This window comes from Paracoccidioides brasiliensis, assembly GCF_000150735.1.
Source record: "Paracoccidioides brasiliensis Pb18 unplaced genomic scaffold supercont2.1, whole genome shotgun sequence".
NCBI lineage: Eukaryota > Fungi > Ascomycota > Eurotiomycetes > Onygenales > Ajellomycetaceae > Paracoccidioides > Paracoccidioides brasiliensis.
Genome location: NW_011371358.1, coordinates 255,831 through 281,608, shown reverse-complemented (window position 1 = coordinate 281,608; position 25,778 = coordinate 255,831). Strand labels below are relative to the sequence as shown.

The window sequence follows — 25,778 nt, the reverse complement described above, 5'->3', positions numbered from 1 at the left end:
TAAAGACAGTTCCGATTCTGCTCTGAAAAAAAGCCATTGTAAAATAACGGGATAATATCTCATGCCATTAAGTTAGGATATATTCATATGCAACTACATGTTTAAAGCACCAATGTACAAAAAGGGTTCGTGATCATCATTCACAGTCATTCAACCCATAAATATAACCAACTCATCGGCCCCATCCCTCCACTGAACGCCGGGAACCTTTCTCACTTTTCTATCGCTAGCTAGATACATGAGCAAGTATATATGCGGCGCAACTTCGCCCCAAGTATAGATTTTTACGGCGATGTGTTTTATGATGTTGAGATTGTCATCTGGTTGCGGAGTCTTATTTTCTGCTGGAATCTGAGCACTGTCCTGAGAGGTGAGGTCGATTATGGAATGTGAATCGGTGGGATTTATCGAAGAGGAGGTTGAGGATCTAGACTCGCAGATACACCATACACCCCAACCGGCACGGCCGTCGTGGGCAATGAATTTTGAAAGAAAATCCCAGAAGTCGAAGAAGCATTTTCTAGACCAGGGTGGACCGATTCTGGGCTTCTTGCTCATAGCGTCGTCCATACAAAACGGGTTTTGATAACTTTTGGAACTATTATTGTTGTTGGCGTTGCTACTGGAGTCTGAGATGGTGAGGTTTAGAAGCCAATAGCCACGCTCCAAGGTGCGTAATGACCGAGTTTGGAGCGACGGTTTGAAAACTTTGGATAACTTGAGCTTGTCGGCAAGCATTTGTAACGTCGGAGTTACGTGGGTTGTGAACTGAGTGGTTGAAGAAGGAACCGGCCGTGGCGGGTTTATCTCTAAGGGAAACAAAACTCTCTCAAAAATCTCTTGTCGGCGTAGTAGTCCTGGTTTATCATATTGAGAATGGAGTTGTGATGCGCGCAGAAGCTCAGATGTGGAAGATGTAGGTGTGGTTCCAAGATGGATTGAAGATGGCATACAAGCTGGGAGAACGGATACCCGACGTCTTTTTGATTGGGAATGCAAACCATCAGAAGGTGATCTCTCGATTTGTATATTTTGTTTTGGCCTTCCGGGCGGGGTATTGTCCTTTTCAACACTCCAGCTAGCCTGGAAGGAAGATTGGGATTCGGGGACTTCGCTGGGTGGTGTCTCCGTAGCCTGAGAGCTGGGGATAGCATTGCAGGGCGTTGCAGGACCAGTTTCAGAAACTCTGGAGCGATTCCTTGGACTCAGAAAGGAGTTGTCGGAAACAACGTTCGTATCATTCTGCGAAAAGGACCTTTGAGCTGAACTTTGGGAGAGGTCTAACAGGCCACATGTGGTTTCCCCGAAACTCGGGCCCCACGTCGATGAGAAAGATGCACATTTTCCTAGGGTGAAATTGGGTATATGATGTGATTCTTTCTGGCTTTTTCCATCTAACTGATCGGGCTGCAGTTGTTTTTGACTTGCATCGCTTGGAGGATCCCCAATTTCATCTGTGGAAATTTCGCTGCCCGCATCATCGGGGTATATTTTGACTCTAGTCACAGGCTCAAATTCCAGGTATGCATCCGAGTGGGCCCTGTAGTTTGTATCCTCCTTTGTAGTACCAAGGGCGGAGATATGAACGAGTATTTCAACGCTGTCCGCCATCGAAAGTTTCATCGAAAAAGGGATCCAGTACCCGCAAGCATCCTCATCGCTGTGATATGGGCTCAGCAATGCCTATGTATCGCGATTTCAACTCCGTTGTTATTCATATGTTCATGGGGAATGTTGTTCCCCTCCCCGCACGCTCTTGATGAAGCGTTCGAGGCTTAAATGTTTTTGGCTTGGGAAAGAATCTCCGTATTACTAATTTAACTACTTTTTACCGCCTTTAGCGCCCCAACGATGATGAACTTCCAAACTTTTTTCGCTTTTGCTTGTCTTTTTGTTTCTTCTTTTAAAATTCTTTTGGACCAAATAACAACAACTATAGCCTATAACTAAATTCCCTACCAAAATTATCCGTTGCAAACTGAGTTGCGAAAATGCAAAGCACTTTAGTTATTATTTAAATTAAGTCCTCCCACTCCAAACCACACGCTTTCTGTGCCAGATTGCCGCCAATGCCGAAATGAACTGGTAGGACTAAGATCAATATATTAATGATATCTCGTTGTGAAGGGAAGCATCTACAGCGCAATGGAGGGTAGTGTACGGAGTATGTATGTATATATACTGTACATACAGATGCTCGGAAAGTTTTGCAGAAATAAAGAAGAAAAAAAGGAAAAGAGAGGAAGAAAGAGGAAGAAATCCCCAACGCCCAAAGCAACAAGAATGCTCAATCTTAATTACCGAAACGGTGTCTCCTTTGCGTCCCCCCTCCATGTCAATGCTTTTCTTCCTCTCTTCCCATGACCTTCTCGATTGCCTCAAGTCCCGCTATAACCTTCTCATCGCAGAATCCTCTTCCTACAAGCTGCAAGCTAACTGGTGCACGTTCGTATCTCTCTGGACCCGTGTAAAGATCATGATTGTATAGATCTTTCTCGTTACGGGGCTGGTAGTTCTCGTCGCGTAGGTCTGCCGCTGGATCGACGGTGGTGACAGGGAAGACCACGCCGGGGTAGTCGAGCAAATTCCAATGTGCAGTGTAGCCCCAATAGCGGGAAGTCTCGTGCGGTGGTGCACATCCCGGGGTGGCTGGGCACAGAATTAAATCGACCTCTCCGGTGGGAGAAGTGGCCGTTGCTGACCAGTGCTTAGCATATGTTGCGCGGTAATCGTCGCGCCTAATGCAGAGTTGAAATGGTTTTGTGAGGACGAACCCTCCTCATTTATCAGCAGCATGAAGAATGTGTCACAGACCTTCCAAAGTTCTGCCAGTGTATGCGGTTTTGACCGCGGGTTGTTCATGAATAATGAATTTGGACAAAGGCAGGATTGGTTCTCCAGATGCCTTCAGGGACTCAATAGCATCTTCCCCTCCGTCTGTGAAATACAGAGCGGAAATAATATCCCAAGCCCTGGAGTGATCAAGCGGCACCCAATCGACAACCTCCATGCCAGCCTTCCGACACGCATCCGCCACCTTTCTGGGTGCACGGAGAACTGGCGGATGTGGTTTAACGACACCGTCATCCCATTCAACAGCAATCTTCAGCGGTTTCGTTAATGTGACGGGAGACTATGGGATAGGAGTCACTGATGGTCAAGGCGCCAGGGCTCGCCAGCCAATGCGACTTCCATGAAGAGACTTATCGCTGCCCTGCTAGTGCAAAGTGGTCCGTAAGTCCCTAAGATAGTCTCGCAGCCGTCCATTACAATCTTCTTGCCAGTTCCCAAGATCCGTGTGCAGGTCGGCTTAAATCCATATACGCCGTTGTTGCTCGCCGGACATCGGATGCTGCCACCAATATCTCCACCCACACCCTTCGGATGGTTAGATTTGTGCCCATGAGTATTTGAAACGGCAAAGATAGATGATTAATTCAAAAGCCTCAGGTGCGTATATTAACTCACCAAAACACTTCCCCGCATTGCAACCAGGGCCCCTTCGCCACCGCTTCTACCACCGGAAGTGAGATTACGGTTATGTGCATTGACAGTCCGGCCATATATATTGCTAGTGCATTCCAAATGCATCAGGAGTTGAGGACCGGTAGTACGAACATGGAAAACACAGCCAGCGTTATAAAGCGCATCATTCAGAAGTCCGTCTGTTGAAGGATAATCAATCCAGCTAACTGTGGAGGCGTTACATTTTTTACCCTTCATCCCATGGTGCTCCTTGACGGAAATAGGAAGTCCATGTAAAGGCCCAATGGGTAGTGGGAGGGAATCGAGATATTTTGCTCGTTCAATGGCCTCATCCCACATCAGCTCCGTAACGCAGTTGACCTGTTCAACCAAATATTCAATCAGTATATCGACAATAACTTGCAAACCAAACCTGCTCAATGTTAAAAGGATGGAGCACAAACTGCGTACTGAGCAATTGCAGCTCTCCGGAGGAACGCTCTCGTCAGTTCTTATGAGGTGGCCTCCTTGGTACGCAGCATGCGCAGAAGAGCAATGGCATCATAGTTCTGAGTAAGTTCATATTCGCGGGCCGTGAGCAGTTGCTTGGGTAGATCCAGTGAGCCCATTGGCAGGGGGTTAGGCAATGGGCCCAGCGGAGGATCGACTTAGGCAAGGGTTGCATCACGGTAATCGCGGACAGTTTGAGCTTTTACCCTCCCAGGGTTCAATCGGCATCATAGCGGACACGGTTCTCAAGGTGGGGTTTTGGAATTAAACATATAAAATACTCACCGTCAATAAAATGTGTTGAGCATGCCTAGATATGTGGTTATGGGTAACCTCTTCCGGGGATATGGGAGAGAACAGGCAGTTCAATTACTTAAGTCAGTAGACGCCTCGTGAGCAAACAAGGTTCCACGACATCGGTTTGTCTTTCGGCATCATCTCCCGCATTTGCTCCCGATTACTACCCTGATTGTGGAGGTTAGTCGTTTGTAAACCTCGAACCCCGCATCTAAGGCAGCGTCTGGTCGTAAATGATATATGTCGGCTGTATCTTATCTATTATTGCTTCTATCCCCTGATTCACACGTACACGAACGCACCAGAACTCGCCAACGGCAATCGTACCTAGCTCGGCACAGGGACCGAAATTGTCGTTTACAAATTTATTTGGCGATCTGACAATCTCTGGCATTTACATTACTCGTACTCCTATTGAAGAATGCCTATCTCATTTCTCGTACTCCTGCATTGAAGAATGCGTTTCTCATTGGCTGAGGAACTGCTCTTTTAACCTCGTATCTGACCATAGGCTGTGGGAAACTGAAACTAAAGATATGGAACAAGGGGTGATAGTTCCCCGCCTTTTAAAAGCCTAACTGCCGAAAGTAAAAGATGATGAAAGAAACCTATGGTTCAAGTGTTCCCCAGCGGGTTCTAGAGAAAGCCAAGTTTCCAGAATTTTCCCAATAGAAAAATACTCTTTGGACAACCGTAAATTCCATAACTGCCATAATAACCATGGGACTTTATTGACAAGAATCCACGGTCATTCAAAGTCGAGATCACCTCATTTATTGTTCTCATAATATTCCACGGGGAAAACCTTACTGAGCAAAAGGAGGGCTGTAAATGGTCAGTAGAGCTAATTCCGTTCATCCACATGCATGCAGAACTTTCATCCGAAAAGTTCTGCAATTTGAGTCGATCTTGGAAAAGTCTTCTCAGTCATTGGAATTTCTGCATAATCCGAGAATCAGCGAATACCGCGGGAAAGACTCCATTCCAACTCCGCAACTGATCAGCTTCTAGCATCATAGCAACGCCACCGGTGTGGCTTGCACGGAATAAGGGCGGATCAAGCATGTGTCTCAAAGTTTGGTCTTCTAGCCTGATGTGACTGATGTGACAAAGCTCGTTACAATCTGCCCCTTTTCAGCTTTTTCCGCAGGCCCAAGTTGGGTAACTAGAGCTCCGTAGTTGAGACGGAGAGCATTCTGAGCATTCTAGCCCCACTCCCAGGGACCAACGCAGAGAACAAACCATCGATGGTAACGTTTGTTGGATCTCTATTTGTTCCTGGATACTGCAGGTTAGATCTTAGCTAGCTGGTTTAATACAACATTGTTGTAACAACGTTAGTCCTCCATGACTTATTGATCAGCAGGAGTGTGTCCAACTTTTGCCATCAGCCTAACTATTGGCATTAAAGTATTTTAGTCATCTTCGGGGTAGCACCCATGTCTGGAATCTCCTTTTGGAGGCGTCATCGTTCCTGAACTCCATTTCAGGCTTGGAACAGCGAGGGGGCCCTGGAATTTGCCACCTATGGAGAGAATGCTACTGAAGAGTAGTGCTCTCAAAAGTCTCAAAGAATGCGGTCCATGCCCAGATGAAATCATTCCACGCAGTCACAGCCTGTAGTTACTGTGCAATCAGCACCCGCAAGTTCCCCCACACATTGGACCCAGCTTCGCTGAGCTCCAACTAATCATCATAAATATCCAACGCTGCCCACTTTCTTTTTATTCCGGAATCTTGGATGAAAGGATCAGCGCTATGCAACACCAGTTCGCCACATCACAATTATTCCATGGATAATTCCCTGGTCGCCAGCCGGCGTGTCGAAAGACGCTCAGCGAGGTCTCATTTCCATTTCCGTTGCTTCGTGTTCATTGGCATATTCGTCCGCATGAGATTGTTCAAACGCCAGATTTCCGCCGCAAAACCGTGAATCGGGGTTCATCCAAAGCCCGCGCAATCACATCAGCCCGGGTCATCACATAGACCCGTAATACATTTCTTCTCGATTCCGATTCCAAGCTTGACTAGCCAGAGTCTCTGAGAGGTCCGTTAAGGCTCAAAGACCAGGCGCTTATTACTCATCATCCACAGGGTCCCTAAACTAGCTGAACTATACCACCGGGGCAACGGTTAACCCGTGCCCGGGAATTGGAAGTCTCCGATAACAAAACAGCTTCTATAACTATTTCATCCTTTCATCTTTCATCTTGTGCGCGTTGGGGCTGAACCTTTGGCCGGCATCCTCTCCTCCTGCATCCATCCTGTTCACTCGATTCGTGCCATGACAAACGGGCTTCACTCTCCAATGGTCACCATCCTTCGCTCAGGGCGGGGATACTGCTAGCAATCCGTGCGATATCCACAGCCACATTGACCCCACCTCCAGCAGAGACCTCAGCTCACCCGCTAGTTCTTAAACAACCGGGAGTTTTGCTGTCTGGCCTCTACTGCCAATCTGTCTTTGATCACATGAAAAGTATTTGGTAGTCTTAAAGGATGGCATCCTTTGGACAGTACGGTGGTCTGGCTTCGGACAAAAACACAAAAAATGAGAATGCGGATGTGGATGTAGATGTGGATGACGTCGGTATGTATTCAAAAGAATACTCTCTCTTGCTGAGTCGCATATGAGATTGTTTTTTTTACTCTTGATCCATCTCTTCATTTGTTCGATTCCATTCAATTAGACGTATTTCTCTAATGATATCAGTGAGGTGAAGTGGGGATGTGCCCCTTAGCAACTTGTTCTTTAAGTTGTCTATCTATATTTCCTTCAGATCCTTTCCTTATTTCCCAAGAGAATTTCCTCGATCAATTCTATTTTTTTATGGTTTACTTCCTTTCAACTACTCGGCAGTACGTATAGATTCACCAGCATTTATGTCAGGTGATTTCACATGCCCGGGAGCACACTTTTATTATGGGTCGTTTCATAAATACCTAATTTTTTTCCTTTTTCTTTAAAAAAAAATTAATAAATAAATAAATAAATAAAAAGAAAAGAAAAAGAAAAAAAGAAAAGAAAAGAAAAAGAAGAGCACCGGCTTACTTATTTTTGCTTTCGTCCCTTCAATGGAGGGCCATGGGGAAAGCCAGAAGTTGTATTCATCCCATGGCCCTCCATCGAAGGCAAAACGATAGCGAGGAGTTGTAACAGGCGGTCATTCCAGCAGCTCAATAAGCGCACCTATGATTGATATACCCCTCATGAAAAGTTTGGGTGCAGAAAGGACAACTACTCGAGGTATATATGCCAATTTCATATACGATTCCCACAGGCACCATTTCTCAAAATCCTAACTGGAGGAATTAAAGGACAACCACAGAAGCGGAGAGGCCCAAAACCAGATAGCAAACCTGCCCAGACACGGCGTCAGGAGCTAAATAGACAAGCTCAGAGGTACGTGCCGTGCTCTATACATGCGAATATTTCTTGATGTGGCTCACTGGACATTAGAACACATCGAGAGCGAAAAGAACAGTACATCAGGGCACTGGAGACAGAAGTGTCTCGACTGAGAGAATGCTACAGCAATGATATGTCAACAACAAATCTGTCAATGCAACAACAGAAAAAGATATTACAGGAGCAGAAGGACGAGAATGCGATGCTGAGACAGCTTCTCACCGCTCATGGCGTTCCCTTCGAGGCCGAACTTGAACGACGAAGAGCTTCCCTTCGTTCTGGAAACAACCGTGCTTACACAAGCGCCTCAGTTGGCAGAACTACCCAAGCTCACTCCCAGTCCCACTCGCATGTGCCATCTCATTCCCACTCGCAGGGATTCACAGGGGGTGGTAACCCCCCCACATCCACACCCTCGACCATCAGGTCAGCCATTAGCCCTGGGACAGGTTCCGATTCCACAGAGACCCAACCCGGTGGGAATATGTTCCCTTTATATTCCGAGTCTCAAGGACATCAGAAAGAGCAATCAGGAGTTTTAGCAGAATCGAGTTCTTGGGGAGGTGATGGTACGGCAGTCGATGATGTGCCTGGCATTTTCGAAAAGGATCCGCAGTTGGGAGTTGACTTTATCCTCTCGTAAGACAAAGCAGGACACTAACCTCAATTCCACCACATAACGCTACGTCATGTTTCTTGGAAGTTCATTATCAACTAACACTGAAGCACAGCCTCGAACAATCCTGCCGTACCCACATGGAACTCCTATGCAGGCGAGCTGAGGACGATGAAGAGCATGAAACGATCTCCGGACATGTACTAATGGCATCATGTCCACCACCTACACAAATCGTCTCTGCTGAACCCGGTCAGATGTATTCCACCAGAACCTACGACCTTCCACATGCCAACCTAACAGCCCTCCTCAATCTAAGTCGTCAGCTAGTCACAGGAGGCCAAATCACACCAATCATGGCACTGCAGTATTTAAAGAGCCATGATACTTACCCTTCGCTAACGAGAGAAGACGTGCGGCATATGATGGACGATTTGAATGGTAAAATCCGATGCTATGGGTTTGGTGCGGTAATGGAAGATTTTGAGTTTATGGACTCTTTCAGCAGCGTGCTAGCAAGGAAAATGGAGCCTCTGATGGATACAGGTCCCGAAGATCTCAAGCCCCTTCCCCCGATTCTCTGACTGAAAAGGTGGATGGATGATATGATGTTTTCATGGAAGCAGCAACGTCTCTTTAACTTTCACTTCTATTTTCCTTTGCACTTCATTTTCTATTCCCTACTAAAACTTACACTCTGCTTATTTTGATTCTATGTCTGTTTTGTCAGTATGTCTTCATAACAAGTATATCCTTGATTCTTGCTCACTAACTTTTAAAAAGAATGCAGGCTGTGACAGAGCTATGATTTCCTTTTCAGTTTACATTTGTTCATCTCAGCTTATTTATATCTCAGCTTATTTCATCTTTCTCAATTCTTCACTTCCTATCTGAAGACAAACACACTCTGCTAATATTCTCGCACCACCGTCTTGCGGTTTTCAGATTCATTTATTGGTGAAGTAATCCATACTCCATGCAAATCAACTCCTCAGAATATAGTGAAATCATAGCGCATAATGATATGACAGCGCAGCTCTGATTCTTAAATTGTTGGAATAAAGACGTATACAATTATAGAATTCTTTTTTACTCTTCCTCATAGAGATCCCCCTTGGGCAATGGTCCTTGTAATCAAACGTAATGTTACGTCCTGTTTACAATACACACCCTTACTTAATCATGCCAAGACTTTCCCACATCTCAAAATTCAAGTAAAAAAAATCCGAAATTCGACCATTGTCAACTAAACGACGCCCAACAACCTCAACAACCACAGCAACAAGTGCTTCGTCCTCTCACGACGACGACGACGCATCCGAAAAGGGTCAAGAACTAGCCACCATGGCCCTTACCTCCATCACAGATATCGTTGCCTCCCTCCCGTCAGAGGACTCATGGGGCCCTCCCGTTACCAGCGAAAGCACTCTTGATGGCGTTCCATATGCTCCATTCTCTAAAGGCGATAAGCTAGGCCGGATGGCAGATTGGGCGACTGAAGGGAAAGATGGGCGAGATGGACGTGGTGGTAGACAGGCATATAATCGCGTCTACAGAGGTTTGTATATCCATTTTACCGCAAGTCCCGATTTTCCCGGATTCTAACTCACCGTGAACTTCAATAGATCAACAAGTATATGGTGCAGGGACATCAAGTCTTTTCTCTGTGCAGGTGGCTGAGGACGAATCCTCCTTCTCCGTCGTCGACAACACCAGATCATCTACAAAGACTCGCGGGTTTGGTCGTGGCGGCGGCACCATATTCCGAGGCCGCGGCCAACGAGGTGGTTCAGGACAACGTGGTCGAAGTGGCTTCCAAAGAGTGGGTGCAGGGCGAGGTGGCCAGCCCGGTGGAGATCGGTACTACGATAACCGTGGTGGTCGAGGTGGACGGGGCCGTCGTTTTGGGTGGAGAGATTACGATAAGCCCCAGCGCAACCGCGACAGCTCTGTCCACATCCGCACCGAGTGGACAATGCGGGAGGAAATCGATTTCACAAGGCTCTCGAAGCTCAACCTGGAGACCCCCGATGGTGAAGATATTGACAATTATGGATTCCTCTACTATTATGATCGCGCGTACGATAAACCTCCCGTGCGAAACACTGAGCGGAAACTAATCTCTCTCGACCGTGCGGCGTACAACGTTACCACCACTGCCGATCCAATTATCCAAGAACTGGCTGAAAAGGATGAGGCCACCGTGTTCGCAACGGCTGATATTCTTTCCATGCTGATGTGTGCCCCCCGCAGCGTATACTCATGGGATATCGTCATCATTCAACAAGGCAACAAGATCTACCTGGACAAACGTGACAACGCCTCTATTGACTTGGTGACAGTCAATGAGAACGCCGCAGATGCTCCCCTTGAGGCGTCAGAAGCAGGAGGCAACAAACAAGATTCCATAAATACCCCCAGTGCTCTCGCCATCGAGGCCACTGTCATCAACCATAACTTTGCTCTCCAGACGGTGATTGAATCCGAAACATCTAAGTTTGAATTTAGCCACCCCAATCCCTTCTACAATCCGTCTGAAGAGACCGAACCCCTTGCCTCCAAGGGTTACAAATATCGTCGCTTTGATCTCTCTCTCGAGAAAGATGAGGAACCTCTTCACCTGATCGTGCGCACTGAAGTCGATGCTGTCGTCAAGAACAACATCAGCGGTGACGACCAACAGCTTACCCTCAAGGCCCTCAACGAATTCGACCACAAATCTCAGGGTGCCGGCGGTGCACTTGACTGGCGCACTAAACTCGTCTCGCAGCGCGGAGCCGTCGTCGCCACTGAGATGAAGAACAACAGCTGCAAGCTTGCTCGATGGGCAACGCAGGCGATCCTGGCGAAAGCCGATACGATGAAACTCGGCTTCGTGTCCCGCGCCAATCCAAAATCGGCATCTGCTCACATCATCCTAGGCGTAGTTGGTTACAAGCCACGTGAGTTCGCGGCACAAATGAACTTGAATCTGTCGAATGGATGGGGTATTGTTCGGACGATTGTGGACTTGGTTCGGGGTCTGGAGCATGATGACGAAGAAGAAAATGATATGCACAAGTTTGTGCTTGTGAAGGATCCGAATAAGCCCGTTATTCGACTCTATCAGATCCCAGTGAATACATTCGAAGAGGACGAGGATGCGGCGGAGACGGTGAAGGAGGATAAGGAGGATGAGAATGAGGATGAGGCTTAAAAAAGCTGGACTTCTTTTTCATTGATGGGGGTGCTTCACCCATGAAGGAGGTATCTGTATGTGCTTGGTCTATTTCTCTTGTCGATTTTATTTTCTTTTGATGATGTAGTTGATAATAATAGCCAATTTTTCTTTAACGGAATTTAAAAAAGAAAAAGTACAGTACAAATCAGAACTTTTTCTCCCTGGGTATATTTGCTCCTTACCTACGGAGAGTACGTCAACAAAAATTGATTTATTACCTCATCCATCTTTATCTGGTTTTCAATATATATAAATATATTAAATGGTTGCACCAACGCACTTCTCAATATGGCTTCCTGTCTGTCAACATCCATACCAATTCGATTCAGTCGCTGATCCCCAAACATCATAGGGAAAGAAAACACCAATAGGATTGACTCGCAAAGAGTAGAAATGAGAAAATCTGTTGAGATGGAAACACCCTCACGAAAACAGAAAGGGATAACAATTTAACATATTCGCTAAAGAAAACGTATTGACAGGCATATTAAGTGAATAGCTAAGAAAACCAAGCTGTGCAAAAGCCATGTTTCTCTCATCCTTATGTTAAGCACCTCTCCCTTTCCAGTATCTGTCAAATATCTGTACATACACGAATTCGACTCCAGAGGAATCAATAGCAGCTGGCTATGACATGCAAGAGACAAGATATAAGAGAAGGAGTATCTCAGATAAATTCATCACATTCCACTAATCACCACCAATAAATATTTAAAAAAAAAAGAAAGAAAGAGAGAAAGAAAGAAAGAGAAAAAATCTCCCATCTCAACTAAATTAGTTAAGCGAAACAGCTAGTTACTGTTAAAATGAGAAAAGACACCCAAAGCCATGCGTCCCAGTTCATTCGCAACCCCAATACACGCATGCAATCAATTCAAATCAAATCCAGGCTGAACGAAAAGGAAATAGAGAAAAGAGAATGGAGCATGGAGCATGGAAAATCATATCATAATATATCAATACAAATCATATCATAAGAAGAGAGGAGATAAATAGGGAAAAAACGTTAGAAAGAACAGATCAGATCATTACCAAATCATGTTCCACTACCTCTCCAACCTCATCAAGTTCCCACCATCAGGTCCGCCGTATCCAATCCAAACCCAACAACCTCCTCTCCCTACTCTTCTCTCGGCTCCTATCCCTCTCAGATGCACGTGGCGTAACCTCTGACTCGCCCTCGGCTTCATGGTGATCGCTCGTGCCGCTCACTGCACCAGAACCAGCCCCATATGTGTCTGGCGACGGCGTGCTACGAACCTTACTGGGGTTAAATCCACTAGCCGCGACGGCAGTCTGGGGCCGAGGTGTGATGTCTTTGTCGTGGAGGTGAGTGGTAAGATTAGCATCAGGATGCTGTTGCTGTTTGATGGCGGTGTTGGGTGGTGTGGTGGCCATGGTTGTCGAAGAAGTAATAGTGTGAGGGAACATGGAGGCCAGGGGAGGTGTGGTAGCCATAATTGCGAAACCATGTGCTGTATTTCCAGGGTCTGATTGTTGGGGTTGAGAATTTGGTTCCGCTACCTGGTGTCTCTGAACAGAAGATGATTTCTCTGTTTTAATATATGCCCTCCCAGCTTCCACGTCGGACGATCGTATTGGTTTAGGTGACTGAAAAATAGCGCGGGCTGGGCTCGTGGTTACGAAAGGATCAGCTGAAACACATGACACCTCCTGATCCCTATCCTCGGGCAAGGTTTCCAACCTCTCTTCCGAAATTCGTAGACCACCCAGACCTTCTTCCACGATGTCAATACTTGGGCCAAGTACTCCAACTAACGACGATGGTGTTCGTGTCGTGGTGAGTAGCTTCCCAGTACCGCCCTCAGAGGAATTAATCGTAATCACACCGGCATCCTCACCAACATGGTCAGCACCCAAAGCCTCACCAGCATCGCTAACAACACTTCCGCGACTGTTTGTCCGCATCATTTCCGTCCCCAACTTAGATCCAGATCGCTTGCTCTTCCCGCGAGCACACTGCGGACTTATTCGATTCTGAGAATTAAAACCAAGCTCCTCATCTTCATCATCCCCAGACTCATCGCCCTCATACCTCCTCCTTCGCTCTTGCGACTCCCGCTTTGCGTGAACTTCCTCAACAAAAGGGTAGTTACGTGGGGTGCGCACACTCATGCCTGCAGTCCCCGTCATGGTCGTCGACGGTGCGGATGTGGCATAGAGGGTAGAATGGATGGGGGGAGGGGAGGACATAATGATGGGTTCTGTCCTTGGAATTACCGGTTCGTCAGAGATACCCAAACCACTTGCACTCCCTTGGGAATTTCCCCAGTCATCCGCAGCCTGACGACTGATGCCGACCGGTAATTCATCAGGCCTGACGGACTCAGCGTCGCCAAAGTAGCTGCTGCTAATAGAATCTTCGCGGCTAGAGCCGCGGTAGGAGCCTGTGGGCATGGCGAGAAAACCGGAGGATGTGGAGCTGGGACTGTCTTCTGTCTGCATCAATGACGGCTGACGAGTGACTCCGGTTGACAGAATTGGATTATGAGAGCTGAGCGGATGATCCTTCGGAGGGGGCTTCCACTGGCAGAATTTGCATAAGGCTTCCGTGAGTTTAGAGAGGGTCGGGGGCTTTTCGATGAGCGCATCGAAATGGTGGGTTTCTGGGAGGTCTTTAAGGTAGCCTGTACAGCAGATGATGGGGGTATGTGTATTGACGCTTTTGGTATCACGGATCATACGCGCCACATCCGCGCCGTTAAGTTGTGGAAGCCTGAATTCTATCATGATGATATCGAATTGGACCTCGCTTAGTGCGTAGCGCATGGCTTCCGATCCATTGACGGCAGTAATTGTCCGGCAGCGGAGCTTTTCAAACAGCCTTTCCATAACAAGTTTCGAAACGGGATGATCTTCGCAAATCAGGACATCCAGAGGACGGAAATAGGGGCCTTCAACAAGGTTGATTTGCGACAAACGTCGAGAGCTTTGTCGTCGTCTTTGCACTTTGAGCAGTGCCTTTGCCTTTGTCCGTGGATCCTCATTATCAGACGATGAGGGCGATATATCAAATAGCTGGCTCCGCCGTTTATGATGCCCAGGAACAAAGGGCTCCTTTGGCAGCGGCGGCGCCTCGCTATCCTGGGAACCAACAGTTTGCGATCTCGATCGAGAAGTCGATGCACTGCTCTGGCGCGGTTGATTCGACTTTTCAGGGGAAGGCGTTGGTGGCTTGACATACTTCACAGGCGAAGACGCTGCGGACATCGACATCTTAAAATTCGTTACTAATCTCGGAGGCTCAGGGAAGCTTCCAGGTTGCAGGGACCCGCTGGACTGATGGGAGTATGTCGATGAGGAACCAGACGTCTTCCTCCTCTCATGGTTTTGGCCTGTACTAAACTGTACCATGAGAGGCGAAGAAGGTTGAGATGGTCGACTAGGAGAAGAGGAATTCGCTTGACTAAGACTAGACGGTGAGGCAGGGCGATTCGCAACCTTGTTCTGCGATAATGTCCGCTGAAGCGGCATTGGTAGCAGCGGGCTACCTTCCAATGATGGACCAGAGCTAGATGCGGGCGTATTGTTGGGTGCTTGTCTCTGTTGAGCCTGCATGGCCTCCATGCGCAACTTCTGAATAACATCTTTGTTTGCGCGCTCTAGTATGGGGAGGTTCTTGAAATTGAAGTTCCCAAAATCATCTGCAGGCACAGGCTCACTCAAACGTCTGCTCCGAGGATCACGCACATGCGGCGGAATATGTAACGGCACTAACCCACGCTTTAAAGAATTAACTTGCGTACGAACTTTGTATAGGGCATCATGTGGTCGATCAGGGTAGTCTGCCCCCGTGGCTGGGGGAGGAGACAACTGGCCCTCCAATTCCTCTGTAAAGGATTGCAGCGTCGCGCCCCGAGCATCGAAATACTCTGTATCCTCCGGATTCTCCACGGCAGGAACAAATTGCGCCTCATCCTCCAACAGTGTGTCCCAGTTAATATCTGCGAACCATGGATGAGCACGAACCTCAGCACCACCGTTCGGATATTTCTCAGAGGCATTTGAACCCAGACGCTGCGCAGGGTTGATCGTCATCAATCCATTCATCAAATCCTTTGCTTCCGGCGTGACTAGCTCATCTGCCTCATCAGGCCAATTAATTCTGCGATTGAGGATATTCTCGAAGACCTCGTCAGGGGTGGAGGCGTTAAAGGGCGGGTATCCGTAGAGAAATTCAAACAGTATACAGCCAAGAGACCACCAATCGCTCATCTCATCCTGTCCAACACCGTTAATAGTTTCCGGAGCGAGATAATCCGGTGTCCCCACAAAACGTCGATTGTGATCCTCTGGATCAAAGAGGGCCATGGGAGGGGGTATTATGGATTGCTGGGGTGGAGTACCATGTTGACCAGTCACTGAAGACGATGGACAACTTGTGCTCGTCTGTAGAGGATATAGATGCGGAGAATCGCTTCCCTCACTCTGCGTTTCCTCTTCGATAGAACGACCAGGCTGCGGCACGAGGAATTGCGGTTGTTGTTGTTGTTGTTGTTGAAACGACATTGGATATGACGTCTCACCACTTTCGTATAAAGAAAAGCCCCTAAACATCCCCGCCAGAGTGTCACTGCCACCGCTATCACTTCGATATCCCGATGTTCGTCTTGAGGTCTCCCGATTGAACGAGGGCTCTTTATTGAGGCTAAAATAGGACGGCTGATTAACAAACATGGGAACCTCAGGGGTCATCGAGGGTGTGGAATTTGGCGACGCAGTTGCAGGGAAATCAAACGACGCCGACCGCGAAGACGCCAGAGATGTGGCACGTGTAAACGGGCCCGTCTTCAGCAAATCAGGAGCAGACTCATTCGGGTTCTTGAGAATGCGTTTCTGACGGCCTACAAGCCCCATTCGTGAGAGGCCAAAATCTGTCAACTTCAAGTGGCCCTTTTGATCGATGAGGAGGTTATCCGGTTTGAGGTCACGGTGAACAATGCCTCTTTCATGGAGATGCTCGATGCCGAGAACCACTTCTGCAATATACTTCTTCGCCCAGTCCTCCGAGAGGCCGCCTAGGACTTTGACCAGCGAAGCACAGTCACCGCCATTAAGGTATTCCATGACCAGATACAAGTAATCCTTGCTCGAGAAGGTCCAGTAAAGCTTCGCGACGAAATCGCTCTCTCCCTGCCACATCATGATGGCCCTCTCAGCTTTGACGTTTGTAACTTGATTCTTGACAACCATGTCGGCCTTCTTCAGGACTTTGATTGCAAAATACTCACCCGTCGATTTCTTCTTCGACAGGTAAACGCTGCCAAAGGCACCTTTGCTAATTGGCTTGATGATCTCAAAATCTTTGATTGAAGGAGCAACAGCCCGCGGTGGTGGTGGATGACTAACGGAGCTAAGATGAGGTGAGACAGGAGTTTTGTTCAAATCCGGGGAAGTGGCAGACGATAGTCTGCGATGGTGATGGTGATGAGAAGATGGTGGTGGATAGTACTGCTGCGAACCAAGGTCAGAGTTACTGAGCAGCGGAGATGTCATGGGAGACGGGAAGCTTTCGCCCATGGATAATCGCGGTTTAGATAATCGAAGAGGAGAATGTGGTTGGTTTCGCGCTGGCGATTCTCTGCGTGGAGACACTGACATGCCAGGTAATATGAGACTCTGACGTTTGCGACCCTTTGAGCTTGCGGCACGACTAACCCCCCGTTCAGAAGACGGGGATTCGGTACATCGTGTTCCAGCAACGACAGAAGAAAGAACACTACAATCGCTATCACCAGCATCACTCTCGGCGAGCAACGAGCCCCTCTTCGAAGTTTGCGGATGGTTTAGCAAACCGCCAACACTCTTGTGGGACCGGGGTGTGGGACATTCCACTGGGCTGCTAGAGCGAGTCGAGACAGCGACGGATGAAGGCTGAGGCCTGTCCGGAGAGGCAGTGACTAGTGACGGTTCCGAACTCACTCGTAACGCAGCAGTGATTCCAGAACTGGAAGGTAATAGCAATGGCTGACCAGATGTAATAGAAAGTGGATCTGGTGTGTGAGACAGGGATAGATCTCTCAATTCATCCTGCGAATCTCCATTGATACTCGAGCTTGATCCGGACGAGTCGCTCAATTCCCCAGCGGCAATGCGTTCCGCTTTACTCATAGCAGCGGAAATGCATTCTTGGACGAGCACGGTAAACTCAACTCGAATACGCTCACTATACTCCACTATCTGGCGGTGACGGAACACAGCATCCACCTTAGCGCGCGCAAAACGCTCAGTATCGGCGGACAGTGCTGCCAGACCTTGCTCTTGCTCGAGAGTATTGCTGCTGGGAGACTGCCACTGCAGGACCTGCGAGATTCTGGATTCCGATTGAGGAGATTGTGTTCGAATTTCTTCACCAACTTCAGTTCGTGCCTCTTTCAGGGCCGGCGTGTTGATTTCCAGAGCAGTGTCACAGAGATCTAAAATCAATTCCACAATACGCGCAAGGGGTCGTCGAACAGCAAAAGAGGAGCGGGTACGGGTATGTCCCAATCCCGATGTCGACGGATCACGGGATAGTGGTGGAGTTCCAGAGGAAGACGAAGAACCCGAAGTTAAGCCAGAGGATAATTGAGAAGGGCCAATGGGTAAATTCTTATACTCTGCTTGAGGGCCAGCAAAGAGGTTTGAGTCGCCAGAGGATGATCTGATTTTCCTAGCCTCTAATGCATCCAGAATCTTGACGATGGCGTGACGATGTTCATTTAAATTGTCCTGGGCCATTTGGACATCCATCTCAGCCCCGTGTTCTTGCAGACATAGCTCTGAGTGTTTCTCAAACCACCATGGGGGGATTTGGCGCTCGCATATTCGACATAGCACTGGCGGCGGAAGAGGGACGTGGTTGGGATCTCGAGATCCGGATTCCGCTAGAGCCGTCAGGTAATTTGCAAGCACCTCTGCGCCAACACCTAAAGACTCGACAAGTACTGGGGGAAGGTCGATTGTAACTTCTCGTGGCTGGGTAGATGGACGTAACATCCACATAGTCTTGCAAGTGTTAGATATTTTATTACAACCGTTACCATATCAACAAGGATACTTACATGGCTTTCAGTGCTCGGAGACCGACCAAAAACCATAATCCCCTGCCCCTCCAAATTCAAAATATGGTCCTTATCTTCCCTGGCCTGTCCAGCGGCACGCTCATCCTTCTCATGCTGGACTAATCTGTCCTGAACCTGAAAGGTATCAACACGTTCGACTTCCGCCTTCACTTCTGCTTCTAGTGCCACTGCCTCTTGTTCTTCCCGTTCGAGCCCCTCACCCACCTTGCCCTCCTCCACCTTCTCCTTCACCGCCACCTGCTTCACCTCCACTGGCTCCTCCTCTCCCACCTCCCTCCTTAGAAACGACGCAGGCCCCGTCTTCACCGCAAACCTCACAATATGACTCTTCGAATCATCAATCTTCATAGACTCAATCGCCCTATCAAACGCCGTCTTATTATCCAGCACCAGCTCTGAAATCAATCGGCCTTCAACATCCTCTACATTCGTCCCAACCACTTCCTTCCACGACGGACTCACCCACTTAATGCGTCCATCCAAATTGAGGTCGATAATGACATTAAGCGTCTGCTCAGCGGCTTCTTTAAGGTCCTGGCGTTCTTCACGGATGTCCTGGCTAATGGTACGTTCCATGGGGTGTGGGCAAGGGCCGGTGCCGCCACTACTACTGCACGCAGCGCTAGCTTCGCGGGCCTCCTGCTTCAGTGCCGTGATGGCAGGAGGGGAGAGAAAGCGGGGTGGGGTAGGGGTGACGGGTGTGTTTTCTGCGCCATTGTCGGCCATTGTACTGTACATACATATAACGTAGAAGTGTGATCGGTCAGAGTGAACCAGGTTGCCCTTGGTCAAGTGTCAATTCTGGTGAGTGGAAGGGTAGGGTATGCAAAGGGATCGATAGATTGTTCAACGTAGAAGTTTAACACCCCCTTTCTTTAATTGCTGGAGTATCTCAGGAGGACAAGCGCTTCGGGGCGCTAAGAGGGGGGTGGGATTTATTCGCCAGAATACTCAGAGGAGGGAAGGGGTGGGAAACTCGCAACGAGAATGAAATAGCTCGAGTAAATTGAAAGGGGTATAGCTGAGTTCCCTCTGGCCAGGCCGGCTAGAGCAGCGCCCGGAAGCAGCGTTATAGCCTCATGCGTCAGCATCAACCACCCATGACCAGGACAGACGGCGGCTAAGCCAGCGTCGGAGTAGAGAATGCAGGCAAAACGGTTCTCTGGGTTTGTAGAGAGCTGGATGTAAGTATACCACGTTTAGGATACTCGGGAGATACGGTCTGTCTGTATGAATCGTCGAGAAACGGATGTGGTGCAGCTGCGATATGCTATAACAATCGTCCTTCTCTCCTCCTTCCATACATACACCTTCTCTCTATCTTTAAACTCTCCCAGTCTGTCAGTTCTCACACACTCTTCTTCTTCTTCTTCTTCTTCTTCTTCCTCTTCCTGTGGGTCGCCAGTCGTGGTCGAGGAGGGTTTATTCCAGTTGAAACAAAGAGTCACAAGGCAGTTTGGTGCTAGGTCTGTCGGTCTAATGCAAACGCAGCACACACAGGCGCAAACCAGAGATCCCACTGATGTTAGAGACCGCAGAAGCAAACGACGCGAAAGGCAGTCTTCAGTCTTCGAAACAAAATCCGCAAGCCAAAAAAAACACCCCCATCAACACAAGAGGCGGCTCAAAAACGGGACGATTACCAATATTACGAACAGTACGGGGGGAATCCGCTTCGGGGAAGCCCTTGTATGTTACTGTACGGCGCTCTTCTGATACTGGCAGAACAGGACGTCATTAGCAGCCATTTACGCCACGAAGGATGAATGCGGTGTGTAATATTCTGTAACGGTACATACATTTCCATGGTTTCCCAACCCTGGCTAATGGATGTCCATAGTTGGATTAGTCATCAACCCCTCCAACAGGAAGTTTTGCTGGGGCCGTGGAAATTAGGCGTCTACAAACTCGGCCGAGTCCGGGACACGCACAGTCATATTCTTGGGCTGCTTACTAGCAACCGGTTGTTCGTTGCTTCAATATTTCTCTGTCATTTACAATGACGTACTAAAATAGTAAGCATCAGCACATTGCAGTAAATGAAGCTTCTACGAGTTTATAGAATTAAGAAATAATGGATTTTTTTTTTGGTGTAATTTCGTATAATTGTTGCTTAATATGATTTTTTTTAAAAAAAAAAAATAAATACAGGTATCAGTATTTCAAGTAGATAATCTGTTTCAGCAGATCGACACTCATGTTATTAACATCTGAATCTTAACTATCTCTCTCCGCTTCAACTAGCCATCATATCAACACCTATATCATAGAGATTAGTATATCCACAAAGTGTCCAGACAGAAGTTTGAATAGATCATTATGTGATCATGATATATTGTACACCAATTCCCTTCAAAAACAAATATCCCGCAGATATCCCATAATGGAGACAAGTGAAAATGAAATAGAAACAGAAAATAATGAAGGAAAACACCCCTACAACACCTTCTTCGCCTCAGGAGCCTGCTCCCTCTGCAATACTGTTAACATAGCTCTAGCAACACCCTCATCCATCGGCACCACAGGCGTATACGCAAGCCTCTGCTTCGCCTTTTCACACGAATAATACTTCGTCATGCACGAAAACCTAACCTCCTTCCTGGACAACCTCGGCTTCTTCCCAAACAACCCGTACACCGTCTCCAACATACCCCCAATAACCGTCAGCGCCCCCTCAGGCAGCACAATAGCCTTATCCGGCTCGACGATCTTGTCCATGTACGCCCAGATACTCCGGGCCATATCCCAAAAGTACACGGGGCTGTCGTTGGTGACGTTGAACGCCTCGCCGTCGACACGCTCATAGTCCAGCGGGGCGGCACCGCCAGATTTCAGACGCTTGTAAGTTTCCAGCAGGCAGTGGGCGGCTAGCGTGTGGCCGTAGGCGACATTGCCGGCGTAGGTGAAGTCGAATAGATTGTCGTTTGTGCCGAGTTGGAAGCGCAGGACGAAGGGTGAGGCCTTGCGCCCGTGGTCGGCCATGCTCTTTGTTAAGGTCGTGTCGCGCTCACCAAAGATGCCAGCGGGTCGTATGGCGGTGGTTAGCATGCCTGACGGTGCAGTTTTGTTGAATTTCAGAACTGTCACTTCGGCTTCGGCCTGGTAAGAACAAGATAAGCAAGTTAGGTCTCTTGATTTCTTCATCTTTTTCCTTAATTAAGATGGAGGTAGAGATGGAGGCAGAATCAGAACACACACCTTGGTTTTTGTATAATACTCATTTTGCAACTCTCCAAGCATCAGCGGCCACCTCTCATCCACCCGAATCTGATCACTAACGCAATCGTGCACCACAGATGAAGAACTCGTGTAGACAAACGCCTTGCAAACCCCACCCCAATCCCCCTTCAGGCCACCAGCAACCTCAACCAAATTCTTCGTCCCAAGAACATTGATCTTATACATAATGGTATCATCTCGTTGAAGCAACACTGGAGCGACGGTATGGATGACTACATCCGGTTTCACCTTCCGAAACACCTCCAGCAGAGAATCAATGGACGTAATGTCGCCTTCATAGTAGTCGGCGCCTGGGAATCGATTGTGCACTACCCGCAGGTCGAGCACGGAGACCTTTGTATTTTTGTAGGTTGGATAGCGGCCCGTAAGGCGGGGGAGGTTAAAACGGATATCGGGCTCGCCATTGGGTTTCCGAATGGGACTGGGGATGTATTGTTGGTCTTTACTGGAGGTTGTGGAGGAGTTGGTGGAAGAGGTTTCGGAGACTTCAGAGGGGAAGTTGAGGAGCTGGTCGACGATGTGAGAGCCTAGAAAGCCGCAGCCACCCGTGATAAGGACGGAGCCCAGCTCAATGGTCTGCGGGGCTGTCATGACGGATTTTTTTGTTCTGTTGGATCGGGGACGTTATCAAGATATGGTCAATGTTTGGATCAGCCGCGGGATAAGGAACGGTTTCGAGGTTATTCTAAAACTTGATGATCACATCGACGGATGGTATGTACGGAGTTAAGAGCGGAGATGGGAGAGTTTCGGGGAGTTGATAATTATTACGTGAGGTTGGTATTTAACTATTGCGCCGCGGCGGAATTAAAAGTTAAACGACTACCCCTGAGCCAAGTGTCGTATTATCAATTTTTGTGTTGGAAGAAAAATCTCGGACAAGAAGCTTGGACCAATGCAGTTGACTGCAGCTGCTCATACGGACTAGCCGAATTGGGGCTAGCGTGGGCGTGGATCACGCTCGTCCCGTGGGTGTAACCACAGAAGGCGAAAGAAAGTAAGCACACGGCAATCAGCAACAAGTATTCAATTGCTGTCTTGAAAATAAAGATGTCTTGTCTGATAAAGTGTGACGTAAAGTAGTCCGTTAACAAAGTTGTCAAAACATCCGTGGATTCAGTAAACTAAACTGTTGCAAACATACCTCCTCTATCTGCCGATCTACTGAGGTATGGTACCGATAGGAAGGTTAGATAATCTACCTGCTGCAACGGGAGAAGAAACTCAAGAAGAGAGACAGTGGTTCAAGCAAAGGAAATAAAGAATGACAAAACCGGTTAGACTTGCGCTTAACATCTGTGCATCTGGAAAGGAAAGAAAGGAAAAAGATAAAAAGAAACAAGAGAAAAGAAAGTCATAATTCTCAATCGTAGAGGTCATGTGCTGGCAACATAATGGAGAAAACACCCTAGGCGGGGAACGGATAAAACCAGATAACAGGAAGTCTGACTAGAGTAACTGCAGAGCTTATATATGTCTACATGCATGCATCGGAAAAAAGTGTGGTTATGAAAATGACTGAGCCACAAGAGTACTGATCTGATAGTTAACCTGGCTTTCAAACCAAGGAAAGCTTGACCTATCCAGTTGGATTCAAACAACAAAAGGCTGGTTTTGCTTTGACAAGAAGATCACTCCCTAGTCAATGAAAAGTGACATTTTTAACATCTTCCTTTGAAATATACATGGGAGGTTAGAAGAGAAGAGGGAGGGACGGAGAGAAAACAAAATACTCACTCAATACTCCGCTGAACAGACTGTCTCAGTAGGCGGTTATACTTCTTCTTATCCTCCGCAGAGCCCCAGAACAACTTCGACGCTTCCGGATTCACAGTCGTGCGTGGGTCATAGGGTGGACTCTCATCCTCCAGCGCCTCAATGATAGCCTGGACATGCGACTTCATCTCCTCCATCTTCTTCGGAAAATAGCAAAGAACACCATCCTTTGAAATACGATTGTGAAACAGGGGTGTCTGAACAATGACACGTGGCTGTTCATCGGGGAAATTGGGGCTCAAGCAGATCTTGATCCGAAAGACGCCACCATCCAACTGAGTCATGGGTTTACCAAAGTATGTCATTGTCCAGACAAAAGGGTTATCATCTTGTAGACCGAGGTCGATCATGAAATTCTTCTTGTCCTTGAGATCTTCGACGATCTGCTCGTGCTGACGCTGGAGGTTGACTGCGATCCGGGTATCTTTAGCCTTGGCTTTCAGACCCTCTACGGCCCAGTTTTCGGTCTCATCGAAAATCGCCTTTTTGATGCGGCCAAGGCGGTTGCGGAGGTCTGGGTAGTAAAAGCGTCCGTCCATCGTGTTGCCAGCGCTTTCGAATGGCATCATTTTGAAAGCTTGTGCCGGGGTAACTTCAGGTTCCGCAGCGTCGATAGCAAGCACGTAAGATTCGTAATACCACAAGAATCTGCGCTTGTAAAGATCCTCGAACGGTTCAAAAACCGGGCGATCATCGTCCGGAGTCAGACGGTCCTCTTCTTCGGACTCTTGACCAGCCTCGGAGCTTTGAGGGAAAATTGTGCCATCTGATTGGATGCCCAGGAATTCTTCAAGTCGTTGAATGACTGAAATACGCAGAGTCTCGTGGCGAATCTGGAGAGGCAGAGCTGTTAGATAGCTCCTACATGAAAGGGGATTTGGGATTCTAACCTTAGCAACGTAATGAGCCATGTTTTTTAAATCGTGCTCCGTCTTGGCATTTTCAAAACCAGGTTCATTTTCATACGGGTTAGAGGACATCAAACTCTGGATAGAGATCAGGACAGATTCAAGGCCTTGGGCTGAAGACCATTGCTCTCCACTTTCACCACGCCACGTCCTTTACTAGAGTCAGAATAAAAGCTAAAGCTATTGCTATATGGGAATAAAACAATACCCAAGTATAGACCTAGAGCACGATTGTCAGTGGAGGACCAATGCAGCTGGCAATAGCTGTCACTTACAGGCAAACTTTTCCAGAAGCATATATGTTTGGGTTATAGCGGCATCTGCCGCCATTTGTGGTCGTAGCATTAACAGTTGGTGGAGTTCCAGGGTAATCTGAGTCAAGGCGAAAAAAGGCATCGATCAGCATGAGATCAGCACGAGATCAGAATACAAGGAATCCGAATCGAACCTTCGGGAAATTTAATCGAGAACTAGAGACACGAGGTCAGCGTGTTTCATCATAAGCTAAGGCGTAGATAAACAAACGGGTCGATGATGAACTTGGAGACACAAACCTCGAAGAAACCAAATTCGTAAGGTGTTTCAGGAGGACCCACGATCAGGGCCTTGATACTACGAATATCTGCTTCCTTGCAAGCTACAGCGAGAGCTGCATGTTTGTAAGGATTTCGAAAGGCAGGTGAGTAAGTGTTATACATATAAATCACGCTGATGAACCGGCAACGAAAGAGAAAAAAGAACCAAGTCCCTGCCTGTCCCTTGCAGGACCGAAAAATGGAAATACATGAGAGAAAAAGGAAAAGTAAAAAAAAATTGAAAAAGAAAAAAGAAAAATAAAGATAGTCTTACACAAGTCCGTGCCATGCTGGATCTGGCTGATTTCCTAATCACCACATCAAGCCTGTTAACAACCAAAAACAACGGGTGCAAGGCCCATTTGTCCAACCATGAAGAAACAAAGACTAGAGGGGGTTGGGGGCAAGGTTGCATACACGGCCAATGCGCAGGATGGCTTGGTTTGACATCTCGCGAGATGCCAGCTGGGCAGCTTGCAACGAGAGAACCCAGCTGCAGAAGACCCTTGAAGGGTGAGGGGAAGGAAGATTAAGAGTTGGAGCTGGAATCAGTCCTCGAAGTAAGTTGTTGTTACTTGAGATGACTTGTAACCTTTGTATGGTGAAGGATGCCTGGAGGGGTGTTGGGATGGTGACAAAATGAGGGAGGAGGAGGAGGGGTGGGGGGGGGGGGGGGG

The 25,778-nt window shown here is 47.8% G+C and overlaps 8 protein-coding genes across 8 annotated transcripts; 3 read left to right on the top strand and 5 right to left on the bottom strand.

The window, feature by feature from the left end:
• Positions 1 to 150: 150 nt before the first annotated feature.
• Positions 151 to 1,611, bottom strand: PADG_11048 (uncharacterized protein; the record flags this gene model as incomplete). The annotated part of the gene is made up of 1 exon (XM_010758350.1): positions 151 to 1,611. One exon carries the CDS (start codon positions 1,609 to 1,611, stop codon positions 151 to 153), a length of 1,461 nt encoding a protein of 486 aa, XP_010756652.1.
• Positions 1,612 to 2,335: 724 nt separating this feature from the next.
• Positions 2,336 to 4,666, bottom strand: PADG_00082 (uncharacterized protein; the record flags this gene model as incomplete). Its single annotated transcript, XM_010757889.1, has 8 exons — positions 2,336 to 2,775; positions 2,815 to 3,133; positions 3,190 to 3,378; positions 3,469 to 3,846; positions 3,930 to 3,964; positions 4,001 to 4,132; positions 4,261 to 4,285; positions 4,565 to 4,666. 8 exons carry the CDS (start codon positions 4,664 to 4,666, stop codon positions 2,336 to 2,338), a joined length of 1,620 nt encoding a protein of 539 aa, XP_010756191.1.
• A 2,105-nt stretch (positions 4,667 to 6,771) lies between these two features.
• PADG_11047 (uncharacterized protein) lies at positions 6,772 to 7,141 on the top strand (the record flags this gene model as incomplete). Its single annotated transcript, XM_010758349.1, has 2 exons — positions 6,772 to 6,862; positions 7,053 to 7,141. The coding sequence occupies 2 exons, from the start codon at positions 6,772 to 6,774 to the stop codon at positions 7,139 to 7,141; spliced, it is 180 nt and encodes a 59-aa protein (XP_010756651.1).
• Positions 7,142 to 7,482: 341 nt separating this feature from the next.
• PADG_00081 (uncharacterized protein) lies at positions 7,483 to 8,881 on the top strand (the record flags this gene model as incomplete). Its single annotated transcript, XM_010757386.1, has 4 exons — positions 7,483 to 7,519; positions 7,591 to 7,675; positions 7,733 to 8,320; positions 8,413 to 8,881. The coding sequence occupies 4 exons, from the start codon at positions 7,483 to 7,485 to the stop codon at positions 8,879 to 8,881; spliced, it is 1,179 nt and encodes a 392-aa protein (XP_010755688.1).
• A 760-nt stretch (positions 8,882 to 9,641) lies between these two features.
• PADG_00080 (eukaryotic translation initiation factor 3 subunit D) lies at positions 9,642 to 11,493 on the top strand (the record flags this gene model as incomplete). The annotated part of the gene is made up of 2 exons (XM_010757888.1): positions 9,642 to 9,855; positions 9,923 to 11,493. 2 exons carry the CDS (start codon positions 9,642 to 9,644, stop codon positions 11,491 to 11,493), a joined length of 1,785 nt encoding a protein of 594 aa, XP_010756190.1.
• Positions 11,494 to 12,594: 1,101 nt separating this feature from the next.
• On the bottom strand, positions 12,595 to 19,328 carry PADG_00079 (AGC protein kinase; the record flags this gene model as incomplete). The annotated part of the gene is made up of 2 exons (XM_010757385.1): positions 12,595 to 18,525; positions 18,582 to 19,328. The coding sequence occupies 2 exons, from the start codon at positions 19,326 to 19,328 to the stop codon at positions 12,595 to 12,597; spliced, it is 6,678 nt and encodes a 2,225-aa protein (XP_010755687.1).
• Positions 19,329 to 21,038: 1,710 nt separating this feature from the next.
• On the bottom strand, positions 21,039 to 22,433 carry PADG_00078 (uncharacterized protein; the record flags this gene model as incomplete). Its single annotated transcript, XM_010757887.1, has 2 exons — positions 21,039 to 21,701; positions 21,801 to 22,433. 2 exons carry the CDS (start codon positions 22,431 to 22,433, stop codon positions 21,039 to 21,041), a joined length of 1,296 nt encoding a protein of 431 aa, XP_010756189.1.
• A 1,142-nt stretch (positions 22,434 to 23,575) lies between these two features.
• On the bottom strand, positions 23,576 to 25,224 carry PADG_00077 (uncharacterized protein; the record flags this gene model as incomplete). Its single annotated transcript, XM_010757384.1, has 5 exons — positions 23,576 to 24,451; positions 24,509 to 24,677; positions 24,802 to 24,898; positions 24,975 to 24,996; positions 25,081 to 25,224. 5 exons carry the CDS (start codon positions 25,222 to 25,224, stop codon positions 23,576 to 23,578), a joined length of 1,308 nt encoding a protein of 435 aa, XP_010755686.1.
• Positions 25,225 to 25,778: the final 554 nt, after the last annotated feature.